General features: G+C 47.8%; 1 protein-coding gene across 3 annotated transcripts in view; it reads left to right on the top strand.

Moving 5' to 3' along the window:
- Positions 1-19,058, top strand: part of BCAN (brevican) — a 69,812-nt gene that overhangs the window by 26,085 nt on the left and 24,669 nt on the right. For all 3 annotated transcript variants that reach the window (XM_077325607.1, XM_077325593.1, XM_077325599.1), the window contains 4 exons: positions 10,685-10,774; positions 12,697-13,089; positions 15,974-16,148; positions 18,887-19,014. In XM_077325607.1, coding sequence (XP_077181722.1) covers positions 10,693-10,774; positions 12,697-13,089; positions 15,974-16,148; positions 18,887-19,014 — 778 coding nt within the window. In that variant the 5' untranslated portion in view covers positions 10,685-10,692. The remainder of the gene's footprint in view (positions 1-10,684; positions 10,775-12,696; positions 13,090-15,973; positions 16,149-18,886; positions 19,015-19,058) is intronic.

Raw genomic sequence — 19,058 nt, 5'->3', positions numbered from 1 at the left:
AAATCTGTTTCTAAAGTGCATTATCCAGTGGGTGCATGAAAACAGCCTAAGAAATGATCCTGTGCTTTTTCATGCAGATGCTTCTCACTTTGGTCTATTGCTGAATGCGACCCCTGGGATTTGCAGCTCCTGTTGCTGAACTGCCCTGGCAAGGTCACATGCAATATTGCATGAATTGGTACAGGAGGGACCTGTGCATCCTGAACCTATGTGCAGAGGTCAAACTGGCTTTGGGCCGCAGGAGCACACTCTTGAGCATATCCTTGCAGCTGAAAGAGAAGGCAATGGTGGTCTCTCGGGAAGAATGCTTTCCACCATCCCTTCATCTGATGCTCTTTGGACTGAGGCCAGAGCTTGGACGCAATGCTGCTGATTCACTCTGCAGCCGCGAAAATCCTGGGGAACGGCTTCTGTGAATGGCTTGACATAGACTGTCTCCCATCCCTGCATGCTGACGGGGCAGCTTTGTGAGCTGAGCTGGCCAAGGGAGCTGTTCTGAATAGTGAATAAATAGGAATTCTTCCTGCCACTCACTTTCCCTCCCCCCATACACACACAGACACAATCCCAAAGGGAATAACCTGGTCCTTGAGGGAAGACTAGAATCAGACACCCTTCCTTGGGCTTGGTCCAGTTCAGAACGGTGGGGACTGAATAACGTAGGAATACAAGAAGCAAACCAGACAGGTATCTAGTGGTAAGGGTGATGACCTTGAGAGGGATGCTTCTAAATTCTTATCCAAATTCTGTTCCAAATTACTTGGCATTGCTTATGAAGTAGAATCAAAGCATTGGGGGTCATTTAAGTTTTGCCAATGTCCGTATTTCGCATAAAATGTTGTGTATACAGTATTTGATTTATAATCATCACTGGCTTTTAAGCCCACTTTAGTTAAAATAAAGTGGACGCTAGGGGATGGGTGGGTGGGGTGTGGGAGGCATTCTGGTGGATTGGGGGTGGAGTGACAGCGGGTGCACGCGGACCGCAGCAGTTTTTAAAAGCAATGTAACACATAGTTGGTTGCAGTTCCTTCAGCTCTGTGATTTGTTTGAGTCCCTCTGAGAGCCAGCTTGGTGTAGTGGTTAGGAGCGCAGACTTCTAATCTGGCAAGCCGAGTTTGATTCTCCGCTCCCCCACATGCAACCAGCTGGGTGACCTTGGGCTCGTGACAGCACTGATAAAACTGTCCTGGTTGAGCAGTAATATCAGGGCTCTCTCAGCCTCACCCACCTCACAGGGTGTCCGTTGTGGAGAGAGGAAAGGGAAGGCGACTGTAAGCCACTTCTCTCCTTTGGGTAGAGAAAAGCGGGATATGAGAACCAACTCTTCTTCTTCTTACCATCGTAGCTGTGCTTTGGTAAAACATTTTTAAAAGCAGTATTGATATGGGAAGCATCATCTGGTCATGAACTTGGAGTCACTGTCCATGGGCATGTAGTTTTGAGTTTCCTGCATTCTGCAGGAGGCTGGACTAGATGACCCAGGAGATCCCTTCCTACTCTATAAATCTATTAATGCATGTTTGATTGCATAAATTTTTTTGTGTCTGTGCTGCAGTGCTAAAGCCCATATAAAGTAAGGTAAGGCATGCCATTGAGCTGTTGCTTATTCATGCTGGCAAGGGCTCATGGGAATTGTAGTCTGTAGACATCTGGAGAGCCACAGTTTGGCCACCCCTGGCATAACAGAATGACAATTAATTTAGGGATATACAAATAAGGTAATGACTGGGGAAGGCACTGGCAAACCACCCCGTATTGAGTCTGCCATGAAAACGCTGGAGGGTGTCACCCCGAGGGTCAGACATGACTCGTGCTTGCACACGGGATTCCTTTACCTTTATACAAATAAGGACCTTTTGCTTCTTTTTGGTCTTGTATATTATTGGTTTGAACCTTTTAGTTTGTCCATTTTTAACCGCTGGTGGTCCTGATTTGTTTAGTGCCATTTTTTTGTACCTAGTGTTACATGTCACACCTATATTATTCCTCATTTTGATGCAACTGCTGCAAAAATTGGTAGCCACTTAAAATGCATCTATCTAACTCCATGGGTATGGCCAGGAAAGCAGTGGTAAGCTGTGGCAAGAAAACCTCTGGAATTTTGAAATCAAAACAGTGTATTCAGAAAATTTGGGTCAATTAACTTGTAAAAGAAATAGGCTTGACTTGAAAATCACTTTGATTAAATGAACTCAGCTTGTAGCGGGCAACTTATTCCCAGTCATACTACTGGGAAGGGTTGTTTGGCCTACCCCAACCACCAGTGATAGGCCAGGTGGGGTAAGGATGTGGGTGTGACCATCCGTGACTACGTGGCATCACTTTCGGAGACACTCATAACTGACTTTCACATCTCTCTCTAGGATTGGCTGGAAACTCTATGGTAAAAGCTAAACAGGACTGATTACTAAATAGGACTGACATCATAGAATCATAGAGTTGGAAGGGACCTCCTGGGTCATCTAGTCCAACCCCCTGCACTATGCAGGACACTCACATCCCAATTGCTCATCTACTGTAAACTAGCACCCCTTTGCCTTCACAGAATCAGCCTCTCCGGCCGATGGCTATCTAGCCTCTGTTTAAAAATTTCCAAGTTTTCCCTGGAAGTGACATTGGATCTCTTTAGGACAGTGGTCTCTCGGCAGCGGCTGGTGTGGCAGCGTGCACATGCGCACAACAATTGAGGCGTGTGGAGGCGGCCATTGCCATGGCTTCGCCACCTCCGCCGGCCTCTACCCGCCGCTGCCACCACCCGCCTCCACACGCTGCCGCCCACTGCCACCCACTGCCCCCAGCTGCCGCCGCAGCTGTGGCACTGGACAACCTGGCGACCCCGGGTAAGGGGCCAAGTGACCCCATTTGGGTCACGCCCCCAAGGCTGAGAACTGCTGCTCTAGGAATTGCTGGCAATTGTTTGGTTTTACCATAGAGTTTCCAGCAGTTCCTTGTGAGGCACTTCCAGGTTTCCCCAAAAGTGACACCACACAGGTGGTAATTTTCCCCCCCTTTGTCTTGCCAATTATAAAGGCTTACTCACGTCATACCAACCTTATTGAGAAAACTTCCCAGTTAAGCTGAAACTCACCAGTGAACAAGGACACAATCAAACATTCAGGTTGGAAGACTATCGGCCTTGAAATTGAGAGCGAGTCAGGTTTTAGTACTTCTCGTTGGTGTGCCATAAATATTTAGTATGACTCTGTTGTAGACCTCCTTGGGTCTTGATTTGCGGGAGAAAATTAAAACGCGAACTAAATTAAATCAAAGTGGCCGTTACCCCGAAATAAACCCTGTACCCAGGTGGTCTTTCGGCCGTGTCCAACTCCGTTTGTGGTGAATTTTAACCAGAGGAGACAAACAATACCAGAAAGATACCTAGCAATGAGCCAGTGCAGGGAAGTATGGCCAGGCCAGTGTTAACTGCCTCAGAACCTGCTAAGATTTATTCTCTGGAGGAGAAAAGGGTGCTGAGAGTGGGGGCACTCTCTTTTGTGCCAGGGGTATTCAGAAACAAGGGAGGAAATAAAAGGTTCTTTGGGCAGGCTCCGGCATTCACAGGGGAAAGAGTGAGAGACTCAGAGCCTGAATGGAATCTTAAAGACTCAGCTCTGTGACTAATCTAGGGAAAGCAGGTTTATCACTCAGACACCAGGCTTCAGCCACGGCGGTGGTAGCCGCCGCCCGAATGGAGCCATTTTCTGCAGATGAAAAAGACAAGATTAAAAAGCTCCGTGGGACCACAGAGTACAAAGCTGGCCACTTTTTTATTAGGGATCTCCCTCGGAATTTCCGTTTTTGAACTTAAGTTGCTGAGCTTGTGTGTTGGGCTGCCAACTCTCCGCATCTGACTTGAAGTTTCAGGGCCAAAGTATGTGTTATATTTGGCGGTCCTTCATGGGATCCTCTTCCCCAATGTATACTTTGATCTTAAACAGTAATTGTGGGGCAAATGGGGTCAGGGCCTTAGCAGCGAGACAGGAATGGTTGATTTTAACTGTTTCCTAAAAAGGCAGGCGAATATGAGGGGAGCTATTTCCTCCGCCCTGTATTTCCTGCCTATTTTTCCTGCATTGGAGGAAGTGATGTCATGCCTCTCAAGGAACTGCTGGAAACTCCATGATAAAGCCAAATACAGTAGCTTCCCCAGGAATGGTTACTAATTCTTGGAAGGTACAAAATCTGGCAAAGGAAGGGAAGCAATCAGGGACCCAGTAACTGGCACCCAAGTGCGAGAATTCAGGGGATAGGACAAGATCTTCAGTGTCATACCAATGTGTAACATCAAATCACCTGTGAACCTGAAAGTGACGCTGTTGTAGGGAGTCGGGGGAGGGGGGGTGATGTCACTCCTGGGAAAACGTGAAAGTGACATCACACCTCTCTATGAAATGCCCGGATGTATGGGATAGATTTGGGGGCAATTCCTAGAGGTTACTGTAGTTCCTTCGAGGTTTTCCTTTTGATTTATACCATAGAGCTTCTGGAAATTACTAGAGAGATGTGACATCACTTCCAGGTTATCCCAGGTCATGCCATCACTGACAGCACTTCCAGTTCATGCTGGAAATTATTTCATGTTGCCAATGAAATAGTTATATCCCAAACAAGCCCTCTGCAGTGAATCTCCTTTGGTTTTCAGCCCTTGCTGGCCACCCTAGTGGCAATGAAGGGCATCCATGCCAGGACCATGGCAGACCTGGTCTTCCTAACCCTCTCTGTGGGACCAGTGGATTGAAGACGTGAAACTCAGTGAAGTCAGGGACCAAGTTGAGAGTCAGTGGGCAGAAGCAGCAGAAAATACTAATTCATCCAGGGTGTTCAGCATGCTCCCTTTCTCTGGCTGAGGAACCATCAGGAGGGAAAGAAGAGCAGGAAAAGCAGTCAAAGGCCACCACAGTGTTTTCAGAGAAGCTGCTTATGACAACCAGAAAAGACAGGGCTGACTATGGAAGTTAAAACTGGCAAGAAGCCTAGTGCTGGAAAGGCCGTAAGGGAGCAGCACAGCACATGAAATTCATAGAATCATAGAGCTGGAAGAGACCTACAGGGTCATCTAGTCCAACCCCCTGCACAATGCAGGACCTCACAGCTACTTGCCCACCCACGGTGACCCCAATTTCATGCCCAAGTGATCCCTTTAAAAGGCCCTAAACAGTTAAAAATTGGCCTCACTCCTATTTGTTTCATTATGTGGGTGGTGGAGAAACTCACCTCACAACTGGCCAAAAGTGTGTGTGTGTGGGGAGGGGGGGGATGGTCATGTTTGTGGGAAATTGGCCAGTTGGCAGCCCTATCCGCAATGAGGGAGGGAGTTTTGATTCTTCAGTAGCTGTGACCTAAGTCGACTGCTAAGGGACCTCAGAGGGGCTGATTCTGTGAAGGCTCAAGGGGGTGACAGGTTACAGTGGAGGAGTGATAGGGTAGTGAGTGTCCTGCGTTGTGCAGGGGGTTGGACTAGATGACCCAGGAGGTGCCTTCCAACTCTGCAATTCTATGATTCTTTGACTACAGATCTCCTTTGTCAGGAGTCTCAGTGAGAACACACACTATAAATCAGTCAGTCAGTTGCCGATATAATGTGTAGTTTGACTTTTGGTTCTCCAAGTAAACAGCATGCTGGCAGGGGCTAATAGTAATTGTAGTCCATGGACATCTGGAGAGCTACAATTTGGCCAATCCTGGAATTCTTTTAATAGCTACTTGGTTAGTGGTGGCATAAGCATTAGCAGGCCAGAGTTAACAAAGAGTTAAATGACAATAATTTAGAAGGTCTTTAAGATGCTACAGCATGCTTTTCTCTGTCTGCGGCAGCAAACTATCTTGGCTATCTCTCTTGAATGGGGGACATTTAGGAACTTATATATCCTCCTCAAAAGTTTGAGGCAAAACCCAGTGATAACTCTAGCTATGCATAACTTCAGAACTTGAGAATCAACACGAGAAATAAAAAATCTAAGTGCATTTCAGATCAGGTCTGTGTGTGCCTGCCTGCTTGATAACACATGTCAGGACTCTGGAATAAAACAAGGTTGTTTTTTTTTTTTTTGCAAATGCCAAAGGTTCTGAATGTTCTGAGCCAAGCCTTTGAAAAGTATCTAGGAAATACTGTTAAATGAAGCAAGGAAAACCAGTTCCATCATGCAGAAACTCTCCAGACAGTCATGGAAGAAAGGTCACCAAAACAGAACACGCTCTGCCCTTGAGAAGAAGCTTGTCCAGACAGAGGAGCAAGGAGGGGACAAAGTGTGCCAGGGAAATGTCTTTTACTGGCTGACATTTTCTTTGACAGCTCTTGATTTGCAAGCAAGGCTTCAGTGGCCCATTGGCAGCTTACTGCCTTGCACCAATAGGAAACTTGGCTACGAGGCCAAGAATGTTGGTTTCTCTTATCAAGGACCACGGGTGAAACCAAAACAAAGCAAACAAAAGGGGATAAATTCGGAGCAAAGGAGATGTGGGCAAGGGCCACAGGGAGTAGTAGGTGCGTGGGAAAAGATATGTTGGTGCTTGGCTCCTGTGGCCCTTTCTTGCAGGCCCAGGGAAATGCCGATTGCCACTTTGGGGTCCAGAGGCAAATTTCCTCCAGGCCAAACTAGCCAGGAATTCCGGTTTTCTATGGGTTGAGGGGTAGGCATCACCTGAGCATGGAACTGGGGACACTGTGGGTGGGCAGGTAGTTGTGAGCTTCCTGTGTTGTGCAGGGGGTTGGACTAGATGACCCTGGAGGTCCCTTCTGACTCTATGATTCAAGAATCAATTGCAAACATCGCCAGGCAGCAGCAGGACTGGGAAAGGTCGATGGGCAGAGGGCTATAGGACTGCCAACTCCAGGGATTTAGAAGGGAGAGCCTGGCCAGAGATAGAGGGGAAGCTGTGGGGAGCGGGGCAGAGTAGAATCAGACTCCCCTTGGGCTTGGTGCAGTTTGGAACACTGAGGAATGAATAGGTAGAGGTGTAGGAATTCCAAAAGCAAACCAGGCAGTTATCTAGTGGTAAAGGTAACCTTGAGAAGGGATGCTTCTAAATGTTCATCCAGATTCTGTTCCAAATTACCTGGCATTATTTCTGAAGCAGAATCAATTAACTAGGAACCTTTTGCAATTTGTCAATGTCTGGATTTTATTTATTTTATTATTTATTAATTGGACATATACCGCCACTCTCGGCCCAGCCTGCTCAGGGCGGTTTACTATAAGAACACAAAAATGCATCTAAAAATCCAGTGTCCCCTAAAACCAACCACAAAAAACTTTACTCAAGAAAGTTTGCACATTCCTGTGTAAACAGCAGCTGGACCTGGAAAGGCAGCACCTTACCAATTATTTGGATGGAAAAGCAACGTTAAAATGTTTTAAATAAACAATTAAGCTGATGTTACTGACATCTTCTGGAGCCAAGATGGCTGAAATTTCCATATGGACCTTCAAGTCCATTATTTCTCCATCGCTTAATCTTTGGGTACATGAGAAGGAAAATGAAGAAAAGGGTTCTCCTGAGCATAAGAAGTGTACTGTCCTGACCACTGAATAAGTACAGTTATAGACTTTGGAATGCAGATGAAGGCTTAGATGACAGGCTGTTCCTTCCTATGAGAGATGAATGGATTTTATCTATTCTAATCATTCTTCTATAATCTTGCTGCATTCTTCATCTAAACACCGCCCGTGGCGCCGCGGGCGCCGCGGACTAAATAATTCGCTAAGGGGTAATGAGGCAGGATCTGTCCGTGATGAGGATTGGACCCTTCCTCTGGACAGACAATCAGAGGGACCAATCGGCAGGCACTTCGCGCCTGCCGATTGGTCCCTCTGATTCCCAGCCCCAGCAACTGCGAGCCGCGCGCAGCGCGGCTCGCAGTTGCTCCCAGCCTGATGCGGCGAGAGGCGCAAAGCGCCTCTCACCGCATCAGGATGCTACCTGAGGGAGCTCCCGGTAGCCGCACAGAGCGCGGCTGCCGGCGCCTCCCTGCCTCCACCACCGCCGCGGCCCTCCCTGCTGCCGGGGCCTCCCTGCCGCCGCCGCCACGGCCCTCCCTGCCGCCGCTGCCGCTGCCTCCGCCGCCGCCGCGGCCCTCCCTGCCGCCGCTGCCGCCGCCTCCCTGCCTCCGCCGCCGCGGACAGCCGCCCCCGGCGCACGGAGCCGCCGGAGACAGCCGTCGCTGCTGGGTGAGTTCCTAGCTCCCACTGTATCCCTCTTACAGCGGGCTATCTTTCTAGTTCTGGAATAAAGTGAAATTCTGGATTTGGAGCATGCATAGCTTGCCGGACATCTCAGTTCATTCTTAATCCTTTATTTATTTATTATATTTATATACTGCCCTCCCTGAAGGCTTAGGGCGGTTCACATAAAATAGAACAGAAACCATACAGATAACTTAGACTAACAATAATGAATGAAGTGAAAACAAGCAACAGTAGAAAAAATGTTGGAAATATTAAGTTAACTCATACTGATAGCCCAGTAGGTTGGGCAGAGTTATGGTGGGTGCCATAGGAGGCGGCTCATGATGATATTTGCGGATGATATTTGTACTAATGCACACGTATGCAGTTGTAATTTTGGTAAAACACTGCAGGAAAATGATCTTAATAGAGCTGCTCATACCATCAACATTTAATAGTGTTTTAATCTGTGCATGCACCATTGGTGGTATAAATGAATTGAAGTGGTATAAATGAGGTGGTTTAAATGAATTGAAGGAATAGATTACTGCTGTAAACTATTGTTGCTTACGTACCCACCCAGGCTTTTACACCACCTCTCTAAGACTAGATATCCCAAGGTGGTGTGCAACATGGATATGAAACACTGGTTACAGAGATAAAGCAGTAAAATATATTAATATTAAAAGCTTAGCATCGACATGTAAAAACATAACATATCAGCATGAATAGATATTAGATTTTGGTCAGTTGATGGTACAATAATATGAGGAGATGTTGGGGGGGAGAGGGAGACCCAATCAGCTGTTTTCGGTGTACTTTCCACTGGTCTCAGTTGTAGGGCTCCATCTTGCAGGCTCCATCTTGCAGGCTCAGCGGAGCTCATTCCACCGGATGGGAGCCAAGGCTGAAAAGGCCCTGACTCCGGTTGAGGCCAACAATACTTCCTTGGGGCCAAGGACCCTCAGCCTCTTGGTGTTGGCTGACCATAGTGCTCTTTGGAGAACATATTCAGAAAGGCAGTCCCTCAGATAAGCGGGGCCTGGACCTCGTATGGAATTAAAGGTTATCACCAGAATCTTGAACCGTATCCAGAGCTCAATTGGGAGCCAGTGCAGCTGCTGCAAGACTGGTCTTATGTGGGATCTCTATGGTATTTATGTGAGAATCCAAGCAGCTGCATTCTGGACCAGCTGTAACTTCTGTAGCAGGCTCAAAGGAAGGCCAATGTAAAGCGAGTTGCAGTAATTAAGCCTACAGTAATATTCAGAGTGCTCCATACCAAATTCAGAAGGAAAGAACAGAAAAATTGAGGATTCCTAATACATTTGTTCTACCTCGGAAACGAGAGTAAGTTAGGCTATATCCACATGACAAAGACATAGGCCCATTCCGTACAAGTTAAATGTAGCAGGAGTGTGGCAAATTGTAAATGCTACTAATTTGCAGTTGCGCATGATGCTGCACACAATCTGCCACACTCCTGAAACAGACCCGCGAAAAGCGCTTTGTTGTAGCGCTTCCAGGGAAATCCCCAAAAGTGAATTCACCCTCTGGAAAGCTCTACACTCTTCCAAACAATCTGCAACAGTTTTGAAAAAGTTCTGTGAGTTCCCATTGTTGCGGTTTCAGCAAAGTCCCTCCCCCTGGCTCTCTCCTCTGAACTTCCGGCATTTTTTTTTCTCGGAGCGAGCGGAGAGCAACAAGCCGGCGAGCCTTCATTCACCCAGCGAGGCGTCTCCAGCTGCAGTCCCTCCACAGAGCTGCTTTAAAGCTCCCCTCGTCACCAAGCACAACACAGCCCCGTTTGCAAGTTCCCTTTATTTTCGGCCGAAAATCGTGCCCGTGCACGGGGCGGGATTTTTTTTTCACTCGGGGGAGCGTGGCGACGATGAATCAGCAACTCACATGCGAGCTGCCAGCTAGATGGGTCTCTACGTTAGGAGGAAGCAAGGAATCAAGGAATCAAGGCATATTCATTGCAACATGTGTTTTTCTTTTTTCTTTTTCTTTTTTTTTAACTGTTCTTAAAGGGAAAGGGGCTTTTCCAGAGCATGGTAACAACCGCCCATTGGCTGCTCATTTGATTGACGGCCAGGGGCGGGACAAAGCACGGAAAAAATAGCTTCCTTTCTAGCGATTTCTGGCGAGACCGGAAACCTGTGGGAAACGATTGAAACGCTACTGGATTTCACTACAAAGGCAGGTATGCGTTACGCCGAATTCCACTATTTAAAATCCCGTTATTTCTTTCTGCAAGCAATTTGCCACATTGATCCTTGTGCGGAATGGGCCATAGTCTTTCCCCTGTTTTCTCCAGCGCATTGTAAATAGAATGAAATCTTATTTATTTATTTATTGCCAGGAGTTTTGCAAATAGGCTAGGTCTTTTATCTTTCTGGATCTAGTCTCTGCTTTCTTTCAGGGCACCTGGCAGCATTTTGGAATTGTGTTGCTTGGAACTTTGCAGTTTCTTTCTCTCTCTGATTGAGTTCCTTTTGTCCTCTCTCTTGCAGAAATCAGAATGGCTTACATCCTGTTGATATTCTCTGCGTTTGCCCAGGTGGTTTCTGTGAGCACGTTCCCCTTCTCCAGAGAAAGCACAGGTAACCCTACTCTAGGGATTGGTCCGTGCAACCAGCAGGCCATTGGGTTATTCTGTTCTTGGGTGCGGTACCTAGGGTGACAACTCAGAGTTGAGAAATCCCTAGAGATTTGGGACGGAGCCTGGAGAGAAAGGAGTATGGATAAGAGAGGAACTCAGGAGTCGATAATGCTATAGGCTCCACCCTCTAAAGCAGCCATTTTGGGGGAGAACATCTCTGTAGTCTGGAGATCAGCTGTAATTCTCTCACATGTCTTAGTCTAATTCACATCATAATATGAGAGGGAATGCAGGGGAGCAAAAAAAGCAGCATTATAAAGCTGTGATAGTATTATAGCTCCTGACCCTCTCAGGTCCCCTCTCTGGATGTTTGCCTTTCATTTTAAAAAAGCAATTAAAGGAAAGTCCCCTTATAAGTCCATTGAGATCACTAAGACCGGCTTCAACCTTCTGTGCTGAGAAATTGCTGAAGAATGGGGGGAGGGGGGTGGAGAATGGGGAGAGCAGGGTTAGGGGAGGGGAGGGAGCTCAACAGGTCAAAATGGCCCATACAGTTCACCCTCCAAAGCAGCTGTTTTCCAAGGGGAACTGTAGGCAGAAGATGAACCGTGATTCTGGGAGATCTCCAGGTCCCACTTGGAGGCTGGCAGCCTTATGGGAAGGCTTTGGTGGCCATGCACTCATCATAGACCTTCTCCATAAGACTTTCTTTTTTAGCATGGCTAAGCTCTTTTTCAGAATTTGTAGCTGATACCTCTTACTTCAGAACAAGGTTTGTGTCCAAGGGCACCTGTCAGACCAACAAAGTTTTATTCAAGGTGTGAGCTTTGGTGTGCAGGCACACTTCCTCAGATACAACCTCTTGCTTTGATTTATCTTACTTCAGAATCTCTCGACTTGCACCACCAGACCTCAGTGTTTCTGTGCTAACAGAACAACATTTAAAGGCGACATTTAAAAGCATTCTGTGTCATCATTGGTGTCACTATTTCCTTTATATTATTTATTTGCTCGCTTCCTTGTTTGTACTTTTGAATTTTATCCCACCACTCCCGGCATCGCCAGCCTGTGGCAGCTCACAACAATTCGCATAATATACCGACGTTAAAACCATACAACAAAATTTAAAAACAGCCTTGATAACAGCATCGTCTACAGCAGTGGTCCCCAACCTTTTTATCACCGGGGACCGGTCAACACTTTGCAATTTTGCTGAGGCCCAAGGGGGGGGGGTAGTCTTTTGCCGAGGGATGTCACTACTGCCTGAGCCCCTGCTCCACTTGCTTTCCTGCCCGCCCGCTGGGGGGTGCTGCCAGCAGCAGCTGCACAGTGCCACGCCAAGGGGGAGCCCCAGTCACGGCAGGGCAGCCCCCAAGGGCAGCAGCCAGGGAGGAGGACAAGGAGGAGCCGTGGCCCGGTACCGACTGATCTACGAACCGTTACCGGTCCCTGGACCGGGGGTTAGGGACAACTGGTCTACAGAATTAAAAATGAATAGGTACCCACTCTCAACCGACCAGCAGAGGGGTGGCTTGGCTTAGCAGAGCGGCCCAAGGTGACTTTTGCTTCCATGACCAGGCCTCAACCAACCGCCTGGTGGAAGAGCCTTGTCTTTCAGGACCTGTGGAACTGAGCCAGCTCCGCAAAGGCCCTGAGATCTTCCAGGAGCTCATTCCACCAGGTAAGGGCCAGGACTGTAAGGGCCTTGGCCCTGGTCGAAGCTAGGCGGACTTCCCTTGGGCCAGGGACAACCAGCTTGTTGGTATTCGAAGGGTGGAATGCTCATCTGTCCTTGTCTTTCAGGTGCTAGAGCTGTTAAGGGTTGTTCCACTTAAAGAAATGTTGAGCAGCCATCAAGTGAGGGTAGAAACCTAAGCAAGTCATGCCTTGTAGCAAATGTATGTCTTTGCTTCTCCCCTACAGATGACCTTAAAGCATTGCAAGTGTCCATCCCTAGACATCCACCAGTACGAGCTGTGCTCTCCGGCAGTCTCACCATCCCCTGCCACATTACCTATCTGCGCCCTCTGCCCACTTCTGGAACTGCAGGACGCCGGGCTGTCCAAGGGGCACCTCGTGTGAAATGGACCTTCATCACAGAAGGCCGAGAAGCTGAGATCCTGGTAGCTCGGGGCCTGAAAGTGAAGGTAAACGAAGCCTACCGCGACCGAGTCTCCCTTCCCTTCTATCCGGATTCACCGACAGACGGCACCTTGCTCTTGAGTGAACTGCGATCGAACGATTCCGGGGTCTACCGCTGTGATGTGCAACATGGGATTGAGGATGGCCATGACCTTCTGGAGGTGAAGGTGAAAGGTAACATTGTTCACTCTCTGAAGTCTGGATGAGAGGGACAGAATGAAGGCCCGGTTAAACCCATGGGTTCAAGAAGGAAGGACACCGTGAGTTCATTTCAGATCTTTATTGACCCCAACTCATAGGTACAAGAGAACCAAAACTGAACTAGCTAACGCCCCCGAAACACCAATGTATACACAGCAGAGAGCAATAGGAGATTCCCACTAGTGTGTGCTATTGGACAGTTTCATTTTGAACTGATTGGATCCAGCAATTGGAATCCAGCCACGTGTTGACCAATGCCAATTGCAGGATTATGATCCTGCCTGGGTCCTGAAGCTCAGGTCCTTGGCAGGTGTACAACACGAAAAAAGGAATGTTCACAATAGAATATCAACAGAAAAACAAGGAACCTTTCCAAGGCAATATTCTTGTAATAATATATATATTCAATTCCAATACAATTGCTTTTATATACATGAAGAATCAACTATAACAGTTTCTAGTTAATTTTCATTTTCAATTACTTCATCAGTGGTTGAGTCCTCCAATATAAGTTTGTTGTAACAATAGTGGAAAAATCCTACAGCCTTTCCTTATATTAGTGTTTTAATATCAATAGGCCATTGGCTCAAAGGTACTGGGGAATGTTAGTCAAAGACCAGGTCTACATACACAAAGGTCTACATACACAACAGGTCCCCTATCAAGATGTGAACTGTAAAGCCGGACCTAGGTGATTTCTCTGTAGACGTACGTTCCTTATCCAGGAGTATTTACTGGGGAAGATCCATGGAAGGAAGGGGCCATTAGCTTCCTCCCTATGCATTCACAAAAAAAGAGCCTCTTGTGGCACAGAGTGGTAAGGCAGCGACATGCAGTCTGAAGCTGTCTGCCCATGAGGTTGGGAGTTCGATCCCAGCAGCCGGCTCAAGGTTGACTCAGCCTTCCATCCTCCCGAGGTCGGTAAAATGAGTACCCAGCTTGCTGGGAGGTAAACGGTAATGACTGGGGAAGGCACTGGCAAACCCCCCATATTGAGTCTGCCATGAAAACGCTGGAGGGTGTCACCCCAAGGGTCAGACATGACCCGGTGCTTGCACAGGGGATACCTTTACCTTTACCTTTATGCATTTACAAATTCCCCCTTTCAAACACCATGCCCGAGGCTGCTCCCCCCACTTAGGCAGTTCCATCCCACCATGACACTGACTGAAGGGGAGGAGGGGTGATTTCATTTACCTCCTTACCGCAACCCTCTGAAACAACCTCCAGACTGCATAAATTTTGTCTGTGAGGTGACTCCTTCTACCAGCAATGCCTTTGAGGGTATCGAAAGAGGGGCTGGAGAAGGGGAAAGCAGGAAAAAAGTCTATTTCTGCTGTTAGAGTGAAGGTAGGTTACAAGAAAGGACTGACTTCCTGTTTCCGAGACACCTTGCAGAAAGCACCACTTGCAAGGGAGGAAATCCTCACACACAGATATCTACCATGACTGGTGAAGGGCCATACAGGTTGGCAAACTCACATTTCCTCTATAACATCTAACACATGACAATAACAGGCCGATTAGCACATGTCGGAGTACATGGGTCTGGTGCCGTGGTTCTCAATCTGGGGGTCAGGACCCTTTTGAGGGCCGAACGACCCTTTCAGGGGAGTCGCAGAAGGGCCGGGGGGGCGCTATCCACATAACCTCCTTGTGGGGTAGATCGAGCGTTCATCTTTCTGGAGCAGCAGAAAAGAGCGAGATTGGCGTGGTGGGACAAGAGGCAGAACTGAACTGAGGAACCCTGGGAAAAACAATTTATATACAATCATGAACAACAGATCTTCACACCATTGGTCAGTTTCGGTTTAATTTCTGTGAATGAACACTTGCATAATGTTATGGTTGGGGGTCACCACAACATGAGGAACTGTATTAAAGGGTTGCAGCATTAGGAAGGTTGAGAACCACTGGTCTAGTGTGTGTTAATGCCATCACATTACAGAAGTCAGTTCTTCTCAATACCTGCTGTCATGGTACCCAATTTGGATCAGGACCACATTGCACATAGAGAAAGGTGCTTTCCATTATCCTAGCCTGAAACAGTTCTGAGGGGGGTTGCTGTATGGAGAAAACCATATGTTCCCTGAGAGACCCATGGGGGGTCTTGCAAAAGTACAAATAGGACCCCCTGGACTATTTTAGATTGGGACAAAGGCACAGGGAGAAAGGCTGAAGACCTCTACACATAACATGGTCCTGAGACAAGTAATGCACTGCAGATGGAGGAATTGAGGAGGATCTGCAACTCACATATGACTCTATTAAGTAGGGTTATTAACCCTCAAGAGGGGCCTGGAGTTACAGCTGATCTTTGTTCCATTGGAGCAGACAGCTGCTCTGGAAGGAGAACTCCTGTCCTCCCCAGACTTCACCTCCAAATCTCCAGGAATTGGCATTCCTACCATCTCCTGTAGGCTTACCATTTCTCTACTTATGGCAAAAGATCTCCAGGCGATGACAGCACCCTACTGAAGGCAACACTCTGCAAACCATTGAGTTTTGGGGTCAAGAGCTAGAGCATCGCCCTGACACAACACTGTCATTTCTGGGTTGTGCTGGAAATCCGTTTCTACCTCCCCCATCTCATGCTCGTTGTCAACCCTAAAATGTGATCCTTGTGTACAGGGAATCATGTGGGAATGGCCAATGATATGCAGGAGGCAGGGTTTTTTATAGGGTGGGGAAACTGTAGCTTGCTTCAGATTCTTCTTCCCCAAGTCTGAGAACTAATATATTGCACTTTGCTTGCCATGAATCAAAACTGACTACCACGTGTGCATTGAACAAAAGGGCCTTCCCCTGGCCCGCTGTCAAAACTCATCTTTATTAATAATCTTCTCTTGACTTCTAGGAGTTGTATTTCTGTACCGAGAGGGCTCTTCCCGCTACATGTACACCTTTGCCAAGGCCCAGGAGGCTTGTGCCAGGATAGATGCTGAGATTGCAACCCCGGAACAGCTGTACGCTGCTTACCTCAGTGGTTATGAGCAGTGCGATGCAGGCTGGATAGCTGACCAGACTGTCAGGTAGGTGAGACGGATGGCATTTTTGTAAAAGAACTTAAAGCAGCAGGCTGCCTTTGAGGAACTGTGCAGAGAGAGGAGACTCCTTCAGCCTTTCTTCTTAGGAAATGTTCCTGTTCAAAGTCTACTACAGTGGTCCCCAACCTTTTTATCACCGGGAACCGGTCAACGCTTGACAATTTTACTGAGCCCCAAGGGGGGGGGTAGTCTTTTGCCAAGGGACATCGCTGTTGCCGCCTGAGCCCCTGCTCCACTTGCCTTCCCGCCAGCACCCCTGACTTCCAGCCACCCGCTGGGGGGCGCTGCCAGCAGCAGCTGTGCAGTGGCATGCCAAGGGGGAGCCCCAGCCATGGCGGCCGCCAGAGAGCACCAAAGGTGAGCCAGCGGCAGAGTGGCAGGGCAGCCCCTGAGGCAGCAGCCGGGGAGGAGGATGAGAAGGAACTGCAGCCCAGTACCGACTAATCCATGGACCGGTCCCGGTCCCCGGACTGGGGGTTGGGGACCACTGGTCTACTACACACAAACAAACTGCATCTTCCTATAATTTTCTTCCGTGAATTAAAAAAAAGTAGGTCAGTTCCTCCGCTTAGATACAGCCTGTCCCAGGCTGCCTTGGGTGAAAACAGACACACACACAGTTAAAGCATAGAGGAAACCGTCAAGAAACACTGCTAATTCTTAATAGGAGCCCACCTAACCAAGCAAGATGAGGAAAGAAGATCCATTTGGCATGGAGAGAAATTCTAGATGGACGAGTTATGCAAACAGGATATTTCCTTTTACAGAGGTGTCAGCAATGTCAATAGTGAGTGGATGGATCGAGCGTAGTTAAGGGCCTGATCCACTGAGAGCCTCTGTGGCTGAGTAGGCCAAAGTACAACACTTTTTCCTGCCTGACTCTTGAGGAGGCACTTTTGCATGAGGGCCAGGCAATACTGAGCATGGGGGTCTTTTGAATACTATTTCAGAGGGTGGGCTCCATATTAGACAACATTCATACAACGCATATTAGTTGGAGCATCACTTCCTTGATGTTTTACCACCCAGCAAGCCCTGATGTTATCTTATTGCATAAGTGCATTTTTAATTATTTGACCACTGAGAAAGACCCTTAGGGTCGAAATGCATCTGGTCTTACTTCCATGAGTTATTCTTGATTGTATTTTACATTCTATAACAGAAACATAGAACCATAGAGTTGGAAGGGACCTCCAGGATCATCTAGTCCAGGGGTAGTCAAACTGCGGCCCTCCAGATGTCCATGGACTACAATTCCCAGGAGCCCCTGCCAGCATTCGATGGCAGGGGCTCCTGGGAATTGTAGTCCATGGACATCTGGAGGGCCGCAGTTTGACTACCGCTGAAGTCCAACCCCCTGCACAATGTAGGACACTTGCAACTACCTGCCTACCCACAGTGACCCCAACTTCATGCCCAGATGATCCTACACATGCACACACACACCAAAAACCGCCAGAATTCTGTGAAAGAACACTTACATAATTTTATTGTTGGGGGTCAACACAACATGAGGAACTGTATTAAAGGGTCGCAGCGTTAGGAAGGTTGAGAACCCCTGCTCTGAATGGTGGCTGGAGCTCTCCAGGAATTGCAACTGATTGCCAAGCAATAGAGATCACTTTGCCTGGCAAAAATGGCTGCTACAGAAGGTGGACTCCATGGCATTATATCCCACTGAAGAGAGCCAGCTTGGTGTAGTGGGTAGGAGAGTGCCGGGTTTGATTCCCCACTCCCCCACGTGCAAGCAGCTGGGTGACCTTGGGCTAGCCACAGCCCTGATAAAGCTGTTCTGACCGAGCAGTGATATCAGGGCTCTCTCAGCCCCACCCACCTCACAGGGTGTCTGTTGTGGGGAGAGGAAAGGGAAGGCAATTGTAAGCCACTTTGAGACTCCTTCAAGAGGAGAAAAGCAGCATATAAGAACCAACTTTTCTTCTTCTTCTGAAGTCCCTCCCCAATCCCCTCCATCCTCAGGCTCCACCCCAAAAATCTCCAGTTGTTCCTCAATCTCAAGCTGGCATCCCTATTCATGCCTAATGGGCTCAAGGAGGAGTTTTGAAACTGAATTATTTGTATCTCCTAATCTCAAACTTCGTTGTAATAATGCCTTTGGATTGCAGTCATAACTAGCCTTGGGTTGTTGTTGTGTAGTAGTAGTAGTAGTAGTAGTAGTAGTAGTAGAAGAAGAAGAAGAAGAAGAAGAAGAAGAAGAAGAAGAAGAAGAAGAAGAAGAAGAAGAAGAAGAAGAAGAAGAAGAAGAAGAAGAAGAAGAAGAAGAAGAAGAAGAAGAAGAAGAAGAAGAAGAAGAAGAAGAAGAAGAAGAAGAAGAAGAAGAAGAAGAAGAAGAAGAAGAAGAAGAAGAAGAAGAAGAAGAAGAAGAAGAAGAAGAATTGGTTCTTATATGCCGCTTTTCTCTACCCAAAGGAGTCTCAAAGCAGCTTAAATTAGCCTTCCCTTTCCTCTCCCCACAACAGACACCCTGTGGGGTGGGTGAGGCTGAGAGAGCGCTGATATCACTGCTCGGTCAGAACAGTTTTCCCAGTGCCGTGAAGAGCCCAATGTCACCCAGTTGGCTGCCTGTGGGGGAGTGCAGAATGGAACCTGACATCCCAGATTAGAAGTCCGCACTCCTAACCACTACACCAAACTGGCTCTCTACACCAAACTGGCCAGATGTGCATGATAAGCCAACCAAACCCAAGCTCTGTCCTTATCCCTAGGTACCCTATTCACACCCCTCGTGAAGCTTGCTATGGGGACATGGATGGGTTCCCTGGTGTCCGTAACTACGGTGTCGTAGACCCAGAAGATATGTACGATGTCTATTGCTACGCCGAAGAACTGTATGGTAATTATATCGCTGGGAAAACAAATCGGGCATGCTCATTGGCA

This window comes from Paroedura picta, chromosome 1, assembly GCF_049243985.1.
Source record: "Paroedura picta isolate Pp20150507F chromosome 1, Ppicta_v3.0, whole genome shotgun sequence".
Classification (NCBI taxonomy): Eukaryota; Metazoa; Chordata; class Lepidosauria; order Squamata; family Gekkonidae; genus Paroedura; species Paroedura picta.
The sequence above is the reverse complement of the archived record's forward strand: the minus strand, read 5'-3'. Positions and strand labels throughout refer to the sequence as shown.